Genomic DNA, 19,846 nt, shown 5'->3' on the forward strand with positions numbered 1-19,846 from the left:
ATCTCCCCTACCATCTCTCCAGCCCCGCACTGTGATTTTTTTTTCTTTTGAAGAACCAAGTGATCTGTGGGTCTTATTAAAGTGCCCATGCCAAACTCCCCCTATGTGCTTTGGCTCATGTGGATCCCTCAGCTTTCATGCTTTTATACTTTGTCAGTAGCCAGAATCCTGGGATAAACATGAATAAGGCACTGCGTGAAATTCCACTAGGGGATTTAAAAATAGACCCAAAGGCACAGGCTTATTTGAGGTGTGAGCTAGCAGTGGGGTGTGGTCATCTCAAAAAGAGATTTTGCTGAGGAAGTAGGTTGATAAATGCATACCCGGGCACACTCAAAGGTACTGTGAAATGATCTAATTCATTTTATCATTGATTTTAAATTTTGTGGTGATGGGGAACTTTAAAGTTACTAGACCCAAACCAATACTCTGGCCACCAACTTCCTCTTGCATATTGTTCAAATTCATACACAATATCAGATACCCAGCTCTTGAAGGAAGCAGTGAGACATAGTGATTAGGACTTAGAACCATTCCCGGGTTCAAATCCAAAGTGTACTCTTACTCTGCACACTTGCATGCTATCGGAAAGTCCTGTGTTTCCACGTCTGAAAAGGAAAAAGGGCTGCTAATTATTTCTAACTCGTTTATCTTCCTACCTAACAAAGAGTAAATAGCATTTAGCTTTGAAAATAGAAGCTGCATTCAACCTTACTGTCTTAATTATTCCTTGTAATTTGTTCATTGCAAGATCAAATACCTTTACTAGCCTGGGCTTCTTCAGCTGGTAGTCATTAAGGCTCAACAATATGCCACACTCTCTGTCAGAAACCTTTGCTATATAGCCATGGTGTCCCTCGCAGTGATTTGCACATTAGCACCATGGTCCCAGCTCACTCCCAGCTGAACTGTGCTTGCCAGCTCTTCTAAGGAATAGAATGCACACTGTGCACGGAAGTCTAGTTCTGCATTAGCTGACCAGCCCTGAGAAACTTTCCCCCAAGCTTGACAGCATCTGTCTACATCTATCTGGGGGACTGGGGTCTTAGCTCAGTGGTAGAACATTTGCCTAGGATGTATGAGGCCCCGGGATCTATTCTGAGGTCCACAGTAGATGCATCCTGGGCAAGATAATGGAGCTGTAAAGGGAAGCTTTCTAATCTTGAGCTCACAACCTGGAAGGGATAACCATACTACCCCGTTCGTAGAACCGGGCAGTTGAATAGCAGTGTGGCCGTATCAAGGGGATTCCCACAGGCAATCTTCCACAGGAAATGGTGAACTCTTTTTCTTGCATGTCTCAGGCTGGATCAAGCAAACTGTCACTTCACAGGCTTCTTGTCTTGACCTAATTCTGCTGATAACAAGACAGCATTATGTAGAGGTTGGAAGCTCACTCTACATGTAGGTGTTTGTAGTTTTATTTTGTTTTTGCCATGCTGAGTGTAGAACTCCAGACCTCATACCTGCTAGACAAGTGGTCCTACACTGAGCTATAACCCCAGCCCTTATGCATGCACTGTTGAGTGAGGCATTTGATTTCTCTGCCTCAGTTTCCTTGTCTGTAAAGTGTTGTATCAACTGCAATTGACTTGATGGGAGAACTTGAAACTCTTACTCATAAGAAGTAGCCTGGCCCCAATAGGCTCCTGACAAAGCTCTGACCACCACTGGGTGTCGATCATCTTGGGGTTCAGTTGTCTTAAGTTGAACAACTGACCAACTGCAACCCATTCCATTTTAATCATTCCCCACCCCTACACTAAAGTTGAACTTGACTGTTAAATTTGGTTTAGGTATTTTTTTCCCCTGCTTATTTGACTCTTTGAAATCCTTTGTTTCAAGTAAACTACTTCTTGAAAAGTGGAAAGAACGTAGGAAGGAAGCTATCTTAAGGGAATTGAGGTCTAGAGGTAACTGTTCCAAGGGCACAAGGGCCCTCTTGTACTCTCCCAAACAAAGAATAAAAGTCCCTGTTACTTGTGTTAACTGTGCAATTGATATTCAAATGGAGGAAGGGCCCGTCCAGAAAGAAAAACATTTTACAATGATCACTCACTTGGGAAAATGTTCATTTTGGTGGTGAGAGGCACCAGTGTGCTCAGTTCAGACTATGGCTGGGGCAAAGGCAGCAGCACCCTCACCTTGTCTTACCTGAGCTGACCAGACTGTGGCTCTCTGGGTCCACACTGCCCCTGTGTATGGAAGTGAAATCCTGCCCAGAGGTATAAATGCTTTGCATAGAAAGTCTAGCCAAGATGTAGATCAGACAGGTCAACATGTGTCTCTTCCTCTCTTCATCCAGGGTGTGATCTAGCCCCATTATGACTTAACTATAGAAGGGGATTCTTTTCTAACCCAGAAAGAGAACCACAAAATTGTGTTCTTTTTTCCCCTCCTCCTTTCCTTTCCCTTCCCTCCATCCCCCATTTTCTTCTCCCCTCCTTTCTCTTCCCTCTCTCCCTCTCCCCCTTCTCTTCTCTCTCTCCTCTCCCTTTTCTTTAACATACATTCTTCAATGACTGGTTTTGATTTGGGATGTTCGAGATAGTCTCATGTAGTCCCCCTGCTGGTCTTGAACTCCTGATCCTCCTGCTTGTTTTCTTACAGTCTGGGTGGCAGGTATGTGCCACAACGCCTGTTTTTTAACTAGTTGTACCTACATGTGTCTCTCATTTGTCCCTAACACATGAATATCATTACAGAAGTGCACGTTCACATCCAGTTTGCATATGAGGACATAAGTCCCTCACAGTTTCTATTTCTAGAGCCACTGGATTAATCTCATAGCTCACTGTTTGCAAGTTTTAACTTGTATTCTTGGTTTATTAATGTTCAGGCATAAGTCCCCAAAGCTAAAGATCTGAACTGGGAAACTGTGTTTAGACTTCAGCTCCTAGTAGCTTTTGCAAGTTTTGTCTTTCTGGCACCTTCTAGTGCTCTATGTAAACGTGCTAATGCCTGCCCGCCCCCCCCCCCCCCTCTCTCTCTCTCTCTCTCTCTCTCTCTCTCTCTCTCTCTCGTCCCCTTCAGTTGAACAAGAACAAAACACACAGAGAGCAAGGTTCACCCTGAGGTGACCTGTTTCTCAATAGAAGCTCTCAGAGCAATGACTGCTAATAATCAGGCAGGGTTTATCAGAGCCTTAGCTGGGAGACATTGAAACGTGGCCCAAGGACATTTTAAATTAGCACAGTGCATATTCATTGGCATGTGTGCTGTGTGTGTGTGTGTGTGTGTGTGTGTGTGTGTGTGTGTGTGTGTGAGTGTACGTGTGTCTATTATGTTTATGCAGTTTCTATAAGTGCTCATTTCCCTGAGAACTGCCCACCTGCCTGTCCCACCTGTCCCCACAATCTCACTAACACACCTATTAGAAAGCAGCTTCCATTGCGTACAGCGCTCTCCAGCCCCGTCTCTTTAGCCAGGGCTTTAGCTCATGCCTACACCGAGGCCAGAGACCAACACCAGGAGTTTCCCACCAACTTCTTTTTGAGACTGAGTCTCTCACCAAACTCTGACCTTGCCAGTTGGGCTAGACTGGCTGGCTGCTGGTAAGCTTCAGGGATTCTCTGTCCAACAACCTCTTCAGCACTGAGGTATAAAGGGCGTGTGCCCGAATTTTATGTGAGTGTTGGGAATCCAAATCAAGTCTTTATGCTTGAACAACAAGTAGTTTATCCACTGAGCTGTTTCCCATTTCCCGCATCTAAAACCTAAAATTAAAAAAAAAACCCATACAGTTCTACAACCCTCTATCTATCTATCTATCTATCTATCTATCTATCTATCTATCTATCTATCTATCTGTCATTTATCTACCTACCTATCTACATTGTGTGTGTGTGTGTGTGTGTGTGTGTGTGTGTGTGTGTTTGTTTAGATGCAAGTGTGTTACAGTGCATGTGTGGAAGTCAGATGTCAATACAGGGGACCCAGGAACTGAACTCAGGTTGGCAGTCTTGGCAGATGTCTTACCCGCTCAGCCATTTAGCTAACCCCCAAAATCCAAAAAGTGTTTAGTGTCCACCTCGTGCCTTAAGTAGAATTTGATACCTAATTGCATGAGATAGACTACAGTCCAAAAGCCGGTGAGCTAAATATTATATAAAGTTCTCTTTTGGCTATATGTATGTATAAGATGTGAATGAAACATAAATAAATTTCATGTTTGCATCTAGGTATTAGCCCCAAGGTAAATATTTGTATAAACATTACAAAATAATAAAGAAGTAAAAACAAAACACAAACAAACAAAAACCCCCACAAAAAACCCTCAAACCCTTCTGGTCCAAGGTTTGCAAGTAAAGCTAGCGTATCCTGTATATTGAATACCACCTCCCTGTGTACCTCTGGGTCACTCCATGTTACTCAGATGTTTTCTGAAAGGAAGGGCGTGTCTGACACATGATAGCATATGAGAGGCTAATCTGCAAAGCGTTGCGATGAGCTATTAAGGAGTTACTTGAAATCTTCTGGAAGTGATGAGGGTCTGGCATGGAGGGTGTGAAGCTAATGTGGAGAGAGCGTTCCAGGGCAGAAGAGGAGGAACTTGTGACTATGTCTCCAGCTGTCCGCCTGGGACATCATTGTCAAGAAAAAATGAAAATGAATTTGCTACTTTAAAGCAGGCGCTGAGGACACAGCACCACTCTAAGTGCTTAAGCTAGCAAGGCTAAACATTTCTTTCAGCCTCTCTTTACCGCTGTACATTTTTATTAAAGTCTTTGAGCTCCCTCTTGTGGCTCTTTGAATAATTTCAAGCTCAAGGAAACCAGCTTTTTCTTTTGCCATAAGGTCACTGCTTTACAAAGGGAAGTATTTGCCCTTGCTTTTCTTTATGAAAGAAAGAGAGAAAAGTAAGGAGAGAAGGCAGGAGGGAGAGAAATGTCCTCTGAAAGCCACTCGTGGGCTCCTATTTCACAGGAGTAGCTGGCATCCGTGGGACACCTCCCACTTTTGACAGCAGGTAACACCTTGCCTACATACTTGGAACGCGCCCACCAGACAGAAGTGTGCGGGCCACCCCTTTCACTCCCTGTATAAACAGATCATATAATCCTGTGTGAATGCTCACATTTTGCTGTTGTACGGACACGGTTCTTTATAGCAAAGAGTGTCGTTTCCATAAAGCTTGGACTAGCGTATGAGTTTCTTTGGGCAAACTGCAGTCGGTCAACGACTCATTGCTTTTCTTGTCTGTGTCTAGTTACCTGTCTCTGGAAACTTGATCGACCTATACAGCAACCAGGGCCTGCCACCCCCAGGCCTTACCATCAGCAACTCTTGTCCAGCCAACCTTCCCAACATAAAAAGAGAGCTCACAGGTACGTACCTAGCACTATGCTTCTTACTAGGATACTCTGTTCTCGTCCCCACTGGGCAGCATTACCAAGGCAACAGCAATGTTTCCTGTGCAGCTGGTGGATGTGCTTCCAGCATCGGTGGCTCCCAAGACTCTGGCATAATTTAATATGCAGCATTAAGACGTTAACTTGCCAGCTCCTTGCCCATGCGCTCTGGGTTGGGAATTATAGGCAGCCCTCCCTACCCGCTGGATCTCCTGCTTGCCACACCCCTGGTGTGGCAGGGGACCCTGTTTTGAATTTTCCATTTGAGTCCACATTAGGGATCAAGTAAGAATTTATTTCTTACATCATTCGATGCCTTCTCCTCTTTTTACTGTATCATGTGCAAGAGATTTATTATAGAGGGGGAAATAAATCATAAAATGGAGCCATCAGAATGTTTGCTCTTGTGGCAAGTGTGAAATTACCTATTTTGCCACTTTGTTTGATGCTTTAGGGAAGGCGTTTGACCAATAAAACATGACAGAAACTGTATTAGAACTGGCATTCTACCATGGTGAATTTTATGGTCCTTGCCCCAAATCCCTTCTTATTATTTAGTTCTCGCCTCTTGCAGAATTGGGGGCAGGGCGGGAATGTGGGGTATGGATTTGTTGTAAAGATTGCTGTCCTATCCAAAAGCATTACTACAAAACTATTTCAGAAAATTTCAACATGGGAAAAACAGTTTTTCCAGAAAGTACTAATTGGGGCTTAAAAAGTAAGCAAAAACTATCAAGAGCAAACCCATAGAAACCACTAAGGATCAGCGGATAGTAAAACCAAAACCCTCTTATCGTATCTGAGAAACGGAGTGAGAGAATGGTTTGCATCAACCATCTGAATTTGGAAGGTTCTGAATTTAATTCTGTCTGTCTGCATACACATACACACATGCACATAGGGTTAGGAGTTTTGTGATAGCAGGGTACATTCTGGGCAATGTGATTTTACTGTGTTATGAACATCACAATATGGCCTTACATAGACCAAGGAGACTGTAAGGCCATTAAATGATGTAATCTTAGTTATATTTATTAGTTTACATTCTGTGTGAAGCCTCTTTTTTACTATTTCAATGCAGTGTGACATTGGTGTTTACATTTATGATATATATAAATATACCATATATTTTTTTAGAAAGGAAACTAACATGGTACAACAAATCTCAAAATCGATAAATAATAAATACCACAACTTGTTTAATGCTTTTATTTGTTCCTCACATGACAAAAATCTCTTGACACTAAAATATAATACAACTTTTCAAATGGAATTGCCAGCAAGTGTATCTGGACCCTTCATGACTTATATTTCCATAGCTAGAGAAGCAGTGAACTTACAGTGACTCCTGAAAGGACATGATCCTGCTCTTGTAGAGTCTGACAGAACCTGCCTCCACATTCCGAAAAACAAAACAACAACAAAATCATTCTCATGAGTTAGTCAGAGGCCGTGAGAACAGATTCAAGTTTCCATGTCACTGCATCACAGAGGCATAAAACACTGGAAAGTTATTTGTCCTGAAAATAGAGGGCTGGAGAGAGGCTTCAGTGCTTAAGAACACCCACATGGTGGCGCTCCACCATCTCTAACTCAGGGATCTGATGCCCTCTTCTGGCCTCCTTGGGCATTGCACACACATGGTGTATGGACACACAGCACACAAAATTAAAATAAGTAAATCTTTAAAATGATATGACATCAAATAGTTTCTATTTATTTTATTCTTTTCCATACTAGCATGTGGATTTAGCACTGTGCTTGTCATCTGGTTTGTAGAAGATAAGCTTTGCAGAGGTTTGACGCATGTCGCATTAGACGCAGAAGCCTAGAGAAGGTGTACTTTGAAAAGTAGTGTTTTCATTAGCCTGCAGCAAGCTAAGTTTCAAATGTTCAGAAGCAATGCTTTGTAATTTACGTTGTTATGTCCCTCAAAGTTCCAGTTTCTAATGACTTCATTCACGTGCACAGCGTGTATTTTCCCCACAGAGTCTGAAGCAAGAGCATTGGCTAAAGAGAGGCAGAAAAAGGACAATCACAACTTGAGTAAGTTTCCTTAATTTATATCCATGGCATTAGACATTACAGTCAGTGTTCTTCATGCAGCAACAGGGTGATTGCAGTAATTACACAGGAAAGTCAATTTCCTTAGTTTTTAAAGGTGCAAATATATATATATATATATATATTTGTATGTATATACATTTCCAAGAACATACATACATATATTTACATATATATATATTCGCTCTGTACATATATGTGCACAGAGATACCGAGAAAGGAGAGAGTATACATACATATGTGTTCGTATGTGTACAGAGAGAGGACAGAGACAAAGTTTCCTATTTTTGAAGAACTACTTTTGTTTGTGGTAGTAGGTGTGTGTGTGTGTGTATGTGTGTGTGTTTGAGAGAGAGAGACAGAGACAGACAGAGACAGAGAGAGACAGACAGAGAAGCAGAGGCAGAGAGACAGAGAGACAGAGGCAGAGAGACAGGACAGAGGAGTCTTGATCCCCAACTACCCAATTATAAGCAGTACTCCTTGGAGCTTATTAGCAAAAGGGGATTTGGAAATCACCTTTTCCAATGAGATTTCAAGGTTATAAAAAGAAAACAAAAGAAAAGGAGAAAAACACTGAGAAAGTTATCGTGGGTGAAGTAGCCCTCCAAATTTATGATGTTTGTCTGTCACTCTAAAACATTAGAATGTTTTTTTTTTCTTTTTTTTTTTTTATTTATTAACTTGAGTATTTCTTATATACATTTCGAGTGTTATTCCCTTTCCCGGTTTCCGGGCAAACATCCCCCTCCCCCCTCCCCTTCCTTATGGGTGTTCCCCTCCCGACCCTCCCCCCATTGCTGCCCTCCCCCCATAGACTAGTTCACTGGGGGTTCAGTCTTAGCAGGACCCAGGGCTTCCCCTTCCACTGGTGCTCTTACTAGGATATTCATTGCTACCTATAGGGTCAGAGTCCAGGGTCAGTCCATGTATAGTCTTTAGGTAGTGGCTTAGTCCCTGGAAGCTCTGGTTGCTTGGCATTGTTGTACTTTTGGGGTCTCGAGCCCCTTCAAGCTCTTCCAGTTCTTTCTCTGATTCCTTCAATAGGGGACCTATTCTCAGTTCAGTGGTTTGCTGCTGGCATTCGCCTCTATATTTGCTGTATTCTGGCTGTGTCTCTCATGAGCGATCTACATCCGGCTCCTGTCGGTCTGCACTTCTTTGCTTCATCCATCTTGTCTAATTGGGTGGCTGTATATGTATGGGCCACATGTGGGGCAGGCTCTGAATGGGTGTTCCTTAAGTCTCTGTTTTAATCTTTGCCTCTCACTTCCCTGCCAAGGGTATTCTTTTTCCTCACTTAAAGAAGGAGTGAAGCATTCACATTTTGATCATCCGTCTTGAGTTTCGTTTGTTCTAGGGATCTAGGGTAATTCAAGCATTTGGGCTAATAGCCACTTATCAATGAGTGCATACCATGTATGTCTTTCTGTGATTGGGTTAGCTCACTCAGGATGATATTTTCCAGTTCCAACCATTTGCCTACGAATTTCATAAACTCGTTGTTTTTGATAGCTGAGTAATATTCCATTGTGTAGATGTACCACATTTTCTGTATCCATTCCTCTGTTGAAGGGCATCTGGGTTCTTTCCAGTTTCTGGCTATTATAAATAAGGCTGCGATGAACATAGTGGAGCACGTGTCTCTTTTATATGTTGAGGCATCTTTTGGGTATATGCCCAAGAGAGGTATAGCTGGATCCTCAGGCAGTTCAATGTCCAATTTTCTGAGGAACCTCCAGACTGATTTCCAGAATGGTTTTACCAGTCTGCAATCCCACCAACAATGGAGGAGTGTTCCTCTTTCTCCACATCCTCGCCAGCATCTGCTGTCACCTGAGTTTTTGATCTTAGCCAATCGCACTGGTGTGAGGTGAAATCTCAGGGTTGTTTTGATTTGCATTTCCCTTATGACTAAAGATATTGAACATTTCTTTAGGTGTTTCTCAGCCATTCGGCATTCCTCAGCTGTGAGTTCTTTGTTTAGCTCTGAACCCCATTTTTTAATAGGGTTATTTGTCTCCCTGCGGTCTAACTTCTTGAGTTCTTTGTATATTTTGGATATAAGGCCTCTATCTGTTGTAGGATTGGTAAAGATATTTTCCCAATCTGTTGGTTGCCGTTTTGTCCTAACCACAGTGTCCTTTGCCTTACAGAAGCTTTGCAGTTTTATGAGATCCCATTTGTCGATTCTTGATCTTAGAGCATAAGCCATTGGTGTTTTGTTCAGGAAATTTTTTCCAGTGCCCATGTGTTCCAGATGCTTCCCTAGTTTTTCTTCTATTAGTTTGAGTGTGTCTGGTTTGATGTGGAGGTCCTTGATCCACTTGGACTTAAGCTTTGTACAGGGTGATAAGCATGGATCGATCTGCATTCTTCTACATGTTGCCCTCCAGTTGAACCAGCACCATTTGCTGAAAATGCTATCTTTTTTCCATTGGATGGTTTTGGCTCCTTTGTCAAAAATCAAGTGACCATAGGTGTGTGGGTTCATTTCTGGGTCTTCAATTCTATTCCATTGGTCTATCTGTCTGTCTCTGTACCAATACCATGCAGTTTTTATCACTATTGCTCTGTAATACTGCTTGAGTTCAGGGATAGTGATTCCCCCTGAAGTCCTTTTATTGTTGAGGATAGCTTTAGCTATCCTGGGTTTTTTGTTATTCCAGATGAATTTGCAAATTGTTCTGTCTAACTCTTTGAAGAATTGGATTGGTATTTTGATGGGGATTGCATTGAATCTGTAGATTGCTTTTGGTAAAATGGCCATTTTTACTATATTAATCCTGCCAATCCATGAGCATGGGAGATCTTTCCATCTTCTGAGGTCTTCTTCAATTTCTTTCCTCAGTGTCTTGAAGTTCTTATTGTACAGATCTTTTACTTGCTTGGTTAAAGTCACACCGAGGTACTTTATATTATTTGGGTCTATTATGAAGGGTGTCGTTTCCCTAATTTCTTTCTCGGCTTGTTTCTATTTGTATAGAGGAAGGCAACTGATTTATTTGAGTTAATTTTATACCCAGCCACTTTGCTGAAGTTGTTTATCAGCTTTAGTAGTTCTCTGGTGGAACTTTTGGGATCACTTAAATATACTATCATGTCATCTGCAAATAGTGATATTTTGACCTCTTCTTTTCTGATCTGTATCCCTTTGATCTCCTTTTGTTGTCTGATTGCTCTGGCTAGAACTTCAAGAACTATATTGAATAAGTAGGGAGAGAGTGGGCAGCCTTGTCTAGTCCCTGATTTTAGTGGGATTGCTTCAAGTTTCTCTCCATTTAGTTTAATGTTAGCCACTGGTTTGCTGTATATGGCTTTTACTATGTTTAGGTATGGGCCTTGAATTCCTATTCTTTCCAGGACTTTTATCATGAAGGGGTGTTGAATTTTGTCAAATGCTTTCTCAGCATCTAATGAAATGATCATGTGGTTCTGTTCTTTCAGTTTGTTTATATAATGGATCACGTTGATGGTTTTCCGTATATTAAACCATCCCTGCATGCCTGGGATGAAGCCTACTTGATCATGGTGGATGATTGTTTTGATGTGCTCTTGGATTCGGTTTGCCAGAATTTTATTGAGTATTTTTGCGTCGATATTCATAAGGGAAATTGGTCTGAAGTTCTCTTTCTTTGTTGGGTCTTTGTGTGGTTTAGGTATAAGAGTAATTGTGGCTTCGTAGAAGGAATTCGGTAGGGCTCCATCTGTTTCAATTTTGTGGAATAGTTTGGATAATATTGGTATGAGGTCTTCTATGAAGGTTTGATAGAATTCTGCACTAAACCCGTCTGGACCTGGGCTCTTTTTGGTTGGGAGACCTTTAATGACTGCTTCTATTTCCTTAGGAGTTATGGGGTTGTTTAACTGGTTTATCTCTTCCTGATTTAACTTCGATACCTGGTATCTGTCTAGGAAATTGTCCATTTCCTGAAGATTTTCAAATTTTGTTGAATATAGGTTTTTATAGTAAGATCTGATGATTTTTTGAATTTCCTCCGAATCTGTAGTTATGTCTCCCTTTTCATTTCTGATTTTGTTAATTTGGACACACTCTCTGTGTCCTCTCGTTAGTCTGGCTAAGGGTTTATCTATCTTGTTGATTTTCTCAAAGAACCAACTTTTGGTTCTGTTGATTCTTTCTATGGTCCTTTTTGTTTCTACTTGGTTGATTTCAGCTCTGAGTTTGATTATTTCCTGCCTTCTACTCCTCCTGGGTGTATTTGCTTCTTTTTGTTCTAGAGCTTTTAGGTGTGCTGTCAAGCTGCTGACATATGCTCTTTCCTGTTTCTTTCTGCAGGCACTCAGCGCTATGAGTTTTCCTCTTAGCACAGCTTTCATTGTGTCCCATAAGTTTGAGTATGTTGTATCTTCATTTTCATTAAATTCTAAAAAGTTTTTAATTTCTTTCTTTATTTCTTCCTTGACCAGGTTATCATTGAGTAGAGCATTGTTCAATTTCCACGTATATGTGGGCATTCTTCCCTTATTGTTATTGAAGACCAGTTTTAGGCCGTGGTGGTCCGATAGCACGCATGGGATTATTTCTATCTTTCTGTACCTGTTGAGGCCCGTTTTTTGACCAATTATATGGTCAATTTTGGAGAAAGTACCATGAGGAGCTGAGAAGAAGGTATATCCTTTTGCTTTAGGATAGAATGTTCTATAAATATCCGTTAAGTCCATTTGGCTCATGACTTCTCTTAGTCTGTCTACATCACTGTTTAATTTCTGTTTCCATGATCTGTCCATTGATGAGAGTGGGGTGTTGAAATCTCCCACTATTATTGTGTGAGGTGCAATGTGTGTTTTGAGCTTTAGTAAGGTTTCTTTTATATATGTAGGTGCCCTTGTATTTGGGGCATAGATATTTAGGATTGAGAGTTCATCTTGGTTGATTTTTCCTTTGATGAATATGAAGTGTCCTTCCTTATCTTTTTTGATGACTTTTAGTTGGAAATTGATTTTATTTGATATTAGAATGGCTACTCCAGCTTGCTTCTTCTGACCATTTGCTTGGAAAGTTGTTTTCCAGCCTTTCACTCTGAGGTAGTGTCTGTCTTTGTCTCTGAGGTGTGTTTCCTGTAGGCAGCAGAATGCAGGGTCCTCGTTGCGTATCCAGTTTGTTAATCTATGTCTTTTTATTGGGGAGTTGAGGCCATTGATATTGAGAGATATTAAGGAATAGTGATTATTGCTTCCCGTTATATTCATATTTGGATGTGAGGTTATGTTTGTGTGCTTTCATTCTCTTTGTTTTGTTGCCAAGACGATTAGTTTCTTGCTTCTTCTAGGGTATAGCTTGCCTCCTTATGTTGGGCTTTACCATTTATTATCCTTTGTAGTGCTGGATTTGTAGAAAGATATTGTGTAAATTTGGTTTTGTCATGGAATATCTTGGTTTCTCCATCAATGTTAATGAGAGTTTTGCTGGATACAGTAACCTGGGCTGGCATTTGTGTTCTCTTAGGGTCTGTATGACATCAGTCCAGGATCTTCTGGCCTTCATAGTTTCTGGTGAGAAGTCTGGTGTGATTCTGATAGGTCTCCCTTTATATGTTACTTGACCTTTTTCCCTTACTGCTTTTAATATTCTTTCTTTATTTTGTGCGTTTGGTGTTTTGACAATTATGTGACGGGAGGTGTTTCTTTTCTGGTCCAATCTATTTGGAGTTCTGTAGGCTTCTTGTATGTCTATGGGTATCTCTTTTTTTAGGTTAGGGAAGTTTTCTTCTATGATTTTGTTGAAGATATTTACTGGTCCTTTGAGCTGGGAGTCTTCACTCTCTTCTATACCTATTATCCTTAGGTTTGATCTTCTCATTGAGTCCTGGATTTCCTGTATGTTTTGGACCAGTAGCTTTTTCCGCTTTACATTATCTTTGACAGTTGAGTCAATGATTTCTATGGAATCTTCTGCTCCTGAGATTCTCTCTTCCATCTCTTGTATTCTGTTGGTGAAGCTTGTATCTACAGCTCCTTGTCTCTTCTTTTGGTTTTCTATATCCATGGTTGTTTCCATGTGTTCTTTCTTGATTGCTTCTATTTCCATTTTTAATTCCTTCAACTGTTTGATTGTGTTTTCCTGGAATTCTTTCAGGGATTTTTGCGATTCCTCTCTGTAGGCTTTTACTTGTTTATTAATGTTTTCCTGTGCTTCCCTAAGTGTGTTAATGTCTTTCTTGAAGTCCTCCAGCATCATGATCAAATATGATTTTGAAACTAGATCTTGCTTTTCTGGTGTGTTTGGATATTCCATGTTTGTTTTGGTGGGAGAATTGGGCTCCGATGATGGCATGTAGTCTTGGTTTCTGTTGCTTGGGTTCCTGCGCTTGCCTCTCGCCATCAGATTATCTCTAGTGTTACTTTGTTCTGCTATTTCTGACAGTGGCTAGACTGTCCTATAAGCCTGTGTGTCAGGAGTGTTGTAGACCTGTTTTCCTCTCTTTCAGTCAGTTCTGGGGACAGAGTGTTCTGCTTTCGGGCGTGTAGTTTTTCCTCTCTACAGGTCTTCAGCTGTTCCTGTGGGCCTGTGTCTTGAGTTCACCAGGCAGCTTTCTTGCAGCAGAAAATTTGGTCTTACCTGTGGTCCCGAGGCTCAAGTTCGCTCGTGGCGTGCTGCCCAGGGGCTCTCTGCAGCGGCAGCAACCAGGAAGACCTGTGCTGCCGTTTCCGGGAGCTTCAGTGCACCAGGGTTCCAGATGGTCTTTGGCTTTTTCCTCTGGCGTCTGAGATGTGTGCGCAGAGAGCAGTCTCTTCTGGTTTCCCAGGCTTGTCTGCCTCTCTGAAGGTTTAGCTCTCCCTCCCCGGGGATTTGGGTGCAGAGAACTGTTTATCCGGTCTGTTTCCTTCAGGTTCTGGCGGTGTCTCAGGCAGGGGTCCTGCCGCTCCTGGGCCCTCCCCCACGGGAGGCCAGAGGCCTCATACAGTTTCCTCTTGGGCCAGGGATGTGGGCAGGGGTGGGCAGTGTTGGTGGTCTCTTCCGCTCTGCAGCCTCAGGAGTGCCCACCTGATCAGGTGGTGAGGCCTCTTTCCCAAGTGGTCTGGGAGCAGAGAGCTGCTGCGGGCCGGGATCCGCGGGCATGGGACCTCCGGCAAACACAGGACGTGCCCGGTCCTAGATGTACTCTGCCTCTGTGTGTCCCGATCTCACCAGGCAGCTCTCTTGCAGCAGACAAGTTGGTCTTACCTGTGGTCCCGAGGCTCAAGTTTGCTCGCGGGGTGCTGCCCAGGGGCTCTCTGCAGCGGCAGCAACCAGGAACATTAGAATGTTTTTATCTGTGGAATTTACTCTTCACAAACCCTTGAAACTTTTTCCTGGGAAAACTGTATGTTTAAGATACACATTTAAGGTTGGGGATTTAGCTCTGTGGTAGAGCGCTTGCCTAGCAAGCGCAAGGCCCTGGGTTCGGTCCCCAGTTCAAAAAAAAAAAAACAAAAAAAAACAAAAAAAAACAAAAAAAAAAAAAAACCAAACAAACAAAAAAAAAAGATAGACATTTAAGAGGGACTGACTACCCAGTTACCCAGTGAAAATAGAGATTGGCTTCAGAGGCAGGGAGTAGCATGGGCATCCTTCTCTTACGCTGTTTCTTACATTGGAATTTGAGAATGAGAGTCCTGTGTGGAATCCGTGCTCTGGATTTAAGAGAGAGGAGAAGAGCCTGGCTCTGTTCTAACAGCCAGATACAAGCATTGCTAGTTTTCAGTAAGTGTTGTTTTCCCGGCCTTTCCTAGGAAGCGAGGTGCACAGAGAGAGTGAAAAGTGTCGCTTTGTGTGCTTTAACACCTGTGTCATGGTGTCCATATTCTGCCCCTGATCGCCCTTTCTTTATCTATTTTTACTTGGGCAGTGTGTGCTAAGCACTTGATGTTAATTTCTTAAATACTGTCGCATAGTTTTTATTCTACGTTGTAACTCAGGCACTTCAGCACTGTGTTTTTGTATTGTTGCCAGTTTTCTCAGATCCATTGTCTTGGGAACATTATACTGAGAAATGTTGGTGAGGGCCGCAGGCCCTAGGCACTCACATCAGCACCGCCTCTCCACCTTCCCTCCCCATGTGAGAAGCTTTCCTCAGTTTTAAACTAAAGATCTGAGCTTACAGCCTAAAATTTTCCCAGGTCCCAAATAATTTTACTTAAAGACAGTCTTTCTTTTAAAACTCCCTAGAAATAAAATAATAATGTAGTATCAAAGCGTCACCTAACTGAGACATCTGAAATGAAGTTGGATCCTGGCATCCATGATCCTGTGCTCAGGTTCCCAGCAGAGCCCTCATTCAAGGTTGTCAGTAAACTGCAGATGGGCTCAGCTCTCAGTTGGAGAGCTGTAAATATAGTCAAGTCCAGCTCCTGGGACACAATACTCAGGGTCCTGTTGACCTTGACTCAGCCCTCCCTTCTTCCTAGGACTTAGCTTGTGAAAATGCTTGTTGAGATGTGCAAGCGAACGCCTTAGTGTATTTAGTTACTCTCTCTGCCATTACAAGTTGTCAAGTTCCAGCATAATAAGAGCAAACTGGGCAAATGGGTTTCCTCCTGGTAGGCATGTTCAAGTCAGCTGTCAGATGCCTCACACTAGCTACTGAGAGGACCAAGAAGGATAACTATAATAATCCCCTTACGAAAGGGAAAACACTAGAGGGATTTGTGAGTTCACTGGCCAAGATCTAGAAACCAGCTTGTCTGTGACAATCGCCCCAGACATGTAGATGCTGGTAATGCTAAGAGTTCTTTTGATCTTTAGCTTTAGACACTTTCGGGTGTGGTTTTTTTTAAAGTTTTATAAAGTCATATCACTTTTATAATAAATGTTTGAAGAGGCAAATCCTATCCAATAGGTAGCTGTGGCATCTCTCAATGTTGAGAGCGAGAGAACCCGGAGGCGAGCAGGTGAGCGAGAGGAAGTGGGTGCAGAATGTTTTAGCAGAGGCTCTCATTACGCTAACTGTGCTGGGTCATTTGGTTGCCTGGGATGCGAGGCGGAATAATACGTGTTAGATTCGGAGGAGAAGTGGAGCCCAGGGGATATGGTAACATTACAGGCATGGGGGTCATGGGTCATTTTGAATAGGATGACCTGGGAACTCATATAGGAAACAAGAGGGGATGGCTCCTTAGGGGTCTGGAAAAGGAGTGTTCTAGGCAGAGGGGATAATAGAAGATGGCCTTGGCTGTGGGACTAACAGCCTCAGGGGGGACAAAGCAGAAAAGCACAGGTCCATTGCCAGAGAAGACGCTGTCACACTGGAAGGGGAGTAAAGGGTGATATGGGCAGGGCAGGGCCACCAGGTCCTTCTTGTAGGACACCTCAAGGACTTGACTTTGCCTCAGATAAAATGGAGGGTTCAGGTTGACATGACCTCACTTGGGACTTAGCAGAGTGCCTCCCCTGGTCAAATGGTAGAGGTGCAGTGGTCTTGTGGGACTCAGAGGGACCAGTTACACGACCCAGACAGGGGTGGTGTTCCACTGCAGGAAACAGGAGACTTGCTAGAGTACAGAGTCAGGAAATATTTTAACGAAGGATGTATTAGATGACAGACGAGGAAGATGGGAGGAAGAATGGTCTGGAGCCGATTTCAGGGTTCTGTCCTAGACATTTGAAAGGATGTCGATACTAACGAGGTAAGTTACCATTTAGCCTGAGGTACGGCGAAGCTGAGCTGAAAATTATGAGATCTAAAATTCCCTTCATCAGCACCATTGACTGTTATGTAGCATCTCTGTGTACGTTTCTTATATTTCTAGAATTCTAATAATAGGAATTAGCATTATATAGATATATATTTGTGTATATATATGTGTGTGTATAAATATGTATATATGTAAATATATTTATAGTTAATCATTGGAATCATTACTCAGGTAAGACAAGTAGTAAGTAACTTGTGTTGGAAAAATTCTGAAGAAAACTAGTTATCTACACATGCAAAATATTAGGCAGATATAAATAAAATATTAGGGCCCTTAACATAAACCCATTTTATTAGACCTTACCTTATTTGGGGTTTATTTGTTAAATTAGGTAAATTGAAAACACTTACTATCTTATTAGGTCGTCATCCCCTGAGAGTGATAGACTACAGGATGAGGATGCTTGCAGGATGCATGGTCTAGATGTGTGTTGTCCAGCATGGTAACTACATGCCATTTAATGCCTAGAGCATCCGAATTGTGGTTGGTTCAGATTAGGCTGTGCTGACCTGGGAGCTGGGCCAGGGAAACACTTGCCTAGCATGTGCAAAGCCCTGGGACCGATCCCTGGCCTTACACACAAAAATATGCTGAGCTGTAAAATATTTTGATTTTGAAAGCTTAGTGTGAAGAAAAGAATGTGCACCTTCTAATTTAATTTTTTTATATTCATTACCCGTTAAAATGATAATGGCTTATAGAAAATGGATTCAATGGAATATTAAAGTTAATTTAATACCTTTTCTTTTACTAGTTTAACGTGGCCACTAAGGAATCTAAAGTTACATGTGTAACTTGTATATTTATTTTTGTCAGTCCTGGGCCAGGAGAGGTTTTAACATATCTTTAAGTGGTAAAGAAAAACTAAACAAGAGTGATATCTCGTGACTGGAAAAATGGTGTAAAATTCAGATTTCAACATCAAAAGCACTTCTGCTGCCGTGCACGAGCAGGCGTGCGCTGTCCAAGTTCTGTTAAATTGTTGTTGCTATTTTTTTTAATTGTGTCATTACAGATCTGTGCAGATTTTGTGAGCACAAGTTTGTTTTCTCTTTAGTAAAACAAGCACAATACAGACAGTTTCGATGTGTAGCTGAGGACCCTGCCCCAGTTTCAGGGCTGTTACGGAATTTAGTGGGAAATTGCATACCTAAGAGCTTTATAAATGAGGGTACTCCAAAGGCAGATCCTCCCTTCTTAAAGTTCATTACCCTCCAGGAGCAAAAGGGAAGAGAAATGGAGGGTGAAGCCGGCTCAAGTTTACATTGTCCCGGCTGGCGAAGTCAGTGTGCACATGCCTTTAATGAGATGTGCTGAACTTGTGTGCGCCGTGGTCACTAATGGCCCTTTCCCATGCTCTTTTCTTGAAGTTGAACGGAGAAGAAGATTTAACATAAATGACCGCATTAAGGAACTAGGTACTTTGATTCCCAAGTCAAACGATCCGTGAGTACGATTGCATGTTAATCTGCATCATATATTTTCACACCTTTCCGTTTTCTCATATGTTGCAAAATATGCTCTTAGAGAAATTAAAGAACTCTCTCTCCCCCTCACCCTTTGCCTCCTTTTTCTAAGCATTTCCTCTGCTTAATTTCACCGAACTAAAAATTTCAAGAGAAATGTACTGAATTGTACGAGCTGAGATAGTGAGCTTTGAATGTGAGGAGTAGGGTTTATGGGAATCTGAGAACTTGGCAGAAAATTTTGAGCTTGGGGCTTGAGGCAGGCTTTCGTGGTCACACATACAAGACCCCAATAGCTGCCAAGGCAAGATGTGTGGCGTGTATGAACCTCACCTGTGTAACATCTCTAGACAGGCATTGATGAGCAGATGCTGGAAATGTCGAGTCCAATGATACTGGAAAGGCAGGAGGTCAATACTTTTTATGAAAACTTGCATATTCTTTGTGTGTTTTACCAATCTAGGGGGGTGGAAAGCAATGGTTAATCCTCTTATAAACTACAAGTCAGCTGATCTCTGTTTCAATTTTTGGTCTTCTCTGCCTCCTGTCTTGGAGATAACAGCTAACAGATAATTTTCAAGTCTTTCCTACCACGAGTTATCTGCCACGTCAGCAAGCTGGTCAACAAATACACAATTTTTATCCATTAGAAATTGGCCCATTTGAGGTAAAGAGCTGGAGGATGTATATATTTTAATGGCCCCCACAGGCATTCTATGAAATTAGCCTTTGAATATGACCTTTTAGCTATCTAATAAAAAGTAAAGACGCAATCAAGCATTATTCATTCAAGGCTTATTAAATTCACGACTCACATTATTGTCGGGGAATTTGTAGCAAAATAAAATAAAACCGTTACCTATTGTGAGGTGGTTTTGATGAATGTGCAGCCGTTTCTGTCTCTAACACTTCTGGCTTCCCAGGCTTCAAGGAGAGGCATTTTCAAGCTGGAGACATCCGGGTTCTCCATTGTGCTGCACAGATTTATCCTCCTAAAGGCGGTGACCTTCATTTCCTACAGTCAGTCTTGCATGAGAGTTGAAATTGAATTCCCAATTCCTCTTCTTTATCAGCTTTCCCCGTTTTTAGCATATCCTTTTTAAACCGCAGCGTGCAGATCTCTTCAGTAACAGATTATGAAATTATGGGGCTCTAGTGTAAGCTTGCATTTACGTGTCTCCTTAATTGTAGTGGAATGCTTCCGTGTTTACAGCAGGAGCTGACAGGGAGTTTGCATGGTGGACATTGTCTTAAGATAATGCACTA

General features: G+C 42.0%; 1 protein-coding gene across 30 annotated transcripts in view; it reads left to right on the plus strand.

Annotated features, from left to right (window-relative positions):
- The window catches only part of Mitf (melanocyte inducing transcription factor), a 213,232-nt gene that overhangs the window by 183,629 nt on the left and 9,757 nt on the right, over positions 1 to 19,846 (plus strand). For 11 of the 30 annotated variants that reach the window (NM_001398550.2, XM_087656057.1, XM_087656059.1 and 8 more), the window contains 3 exon segments: positions 5,210 to 5,327; positions 7,341 to 7,397; positions 18,485 to 18,560. In NM_001398550.2, coding sequence (NP_001385479.1) covers positions 5,210 to 5,327; positions 7,341 to 7,397; positions 18,485 to 18,560 — 251 coding nt within the window. 30 annotated transcript variants of the gene reach the window in all.

This window comes from Rattus norvegicus, chromosome 4, assembly GCF_021556685.1.
Source record: "Rattus norvegicus strain SHRSP/BbbUtx chromosome 4, alternate assembly SHRSP_T2T, whole genome shotgun sequence".
NCBI lineage: Eukaryota > Metazoa > Chordata > Mammalia > Rodentia > Muridae > Rattus > Rattus norvegicus.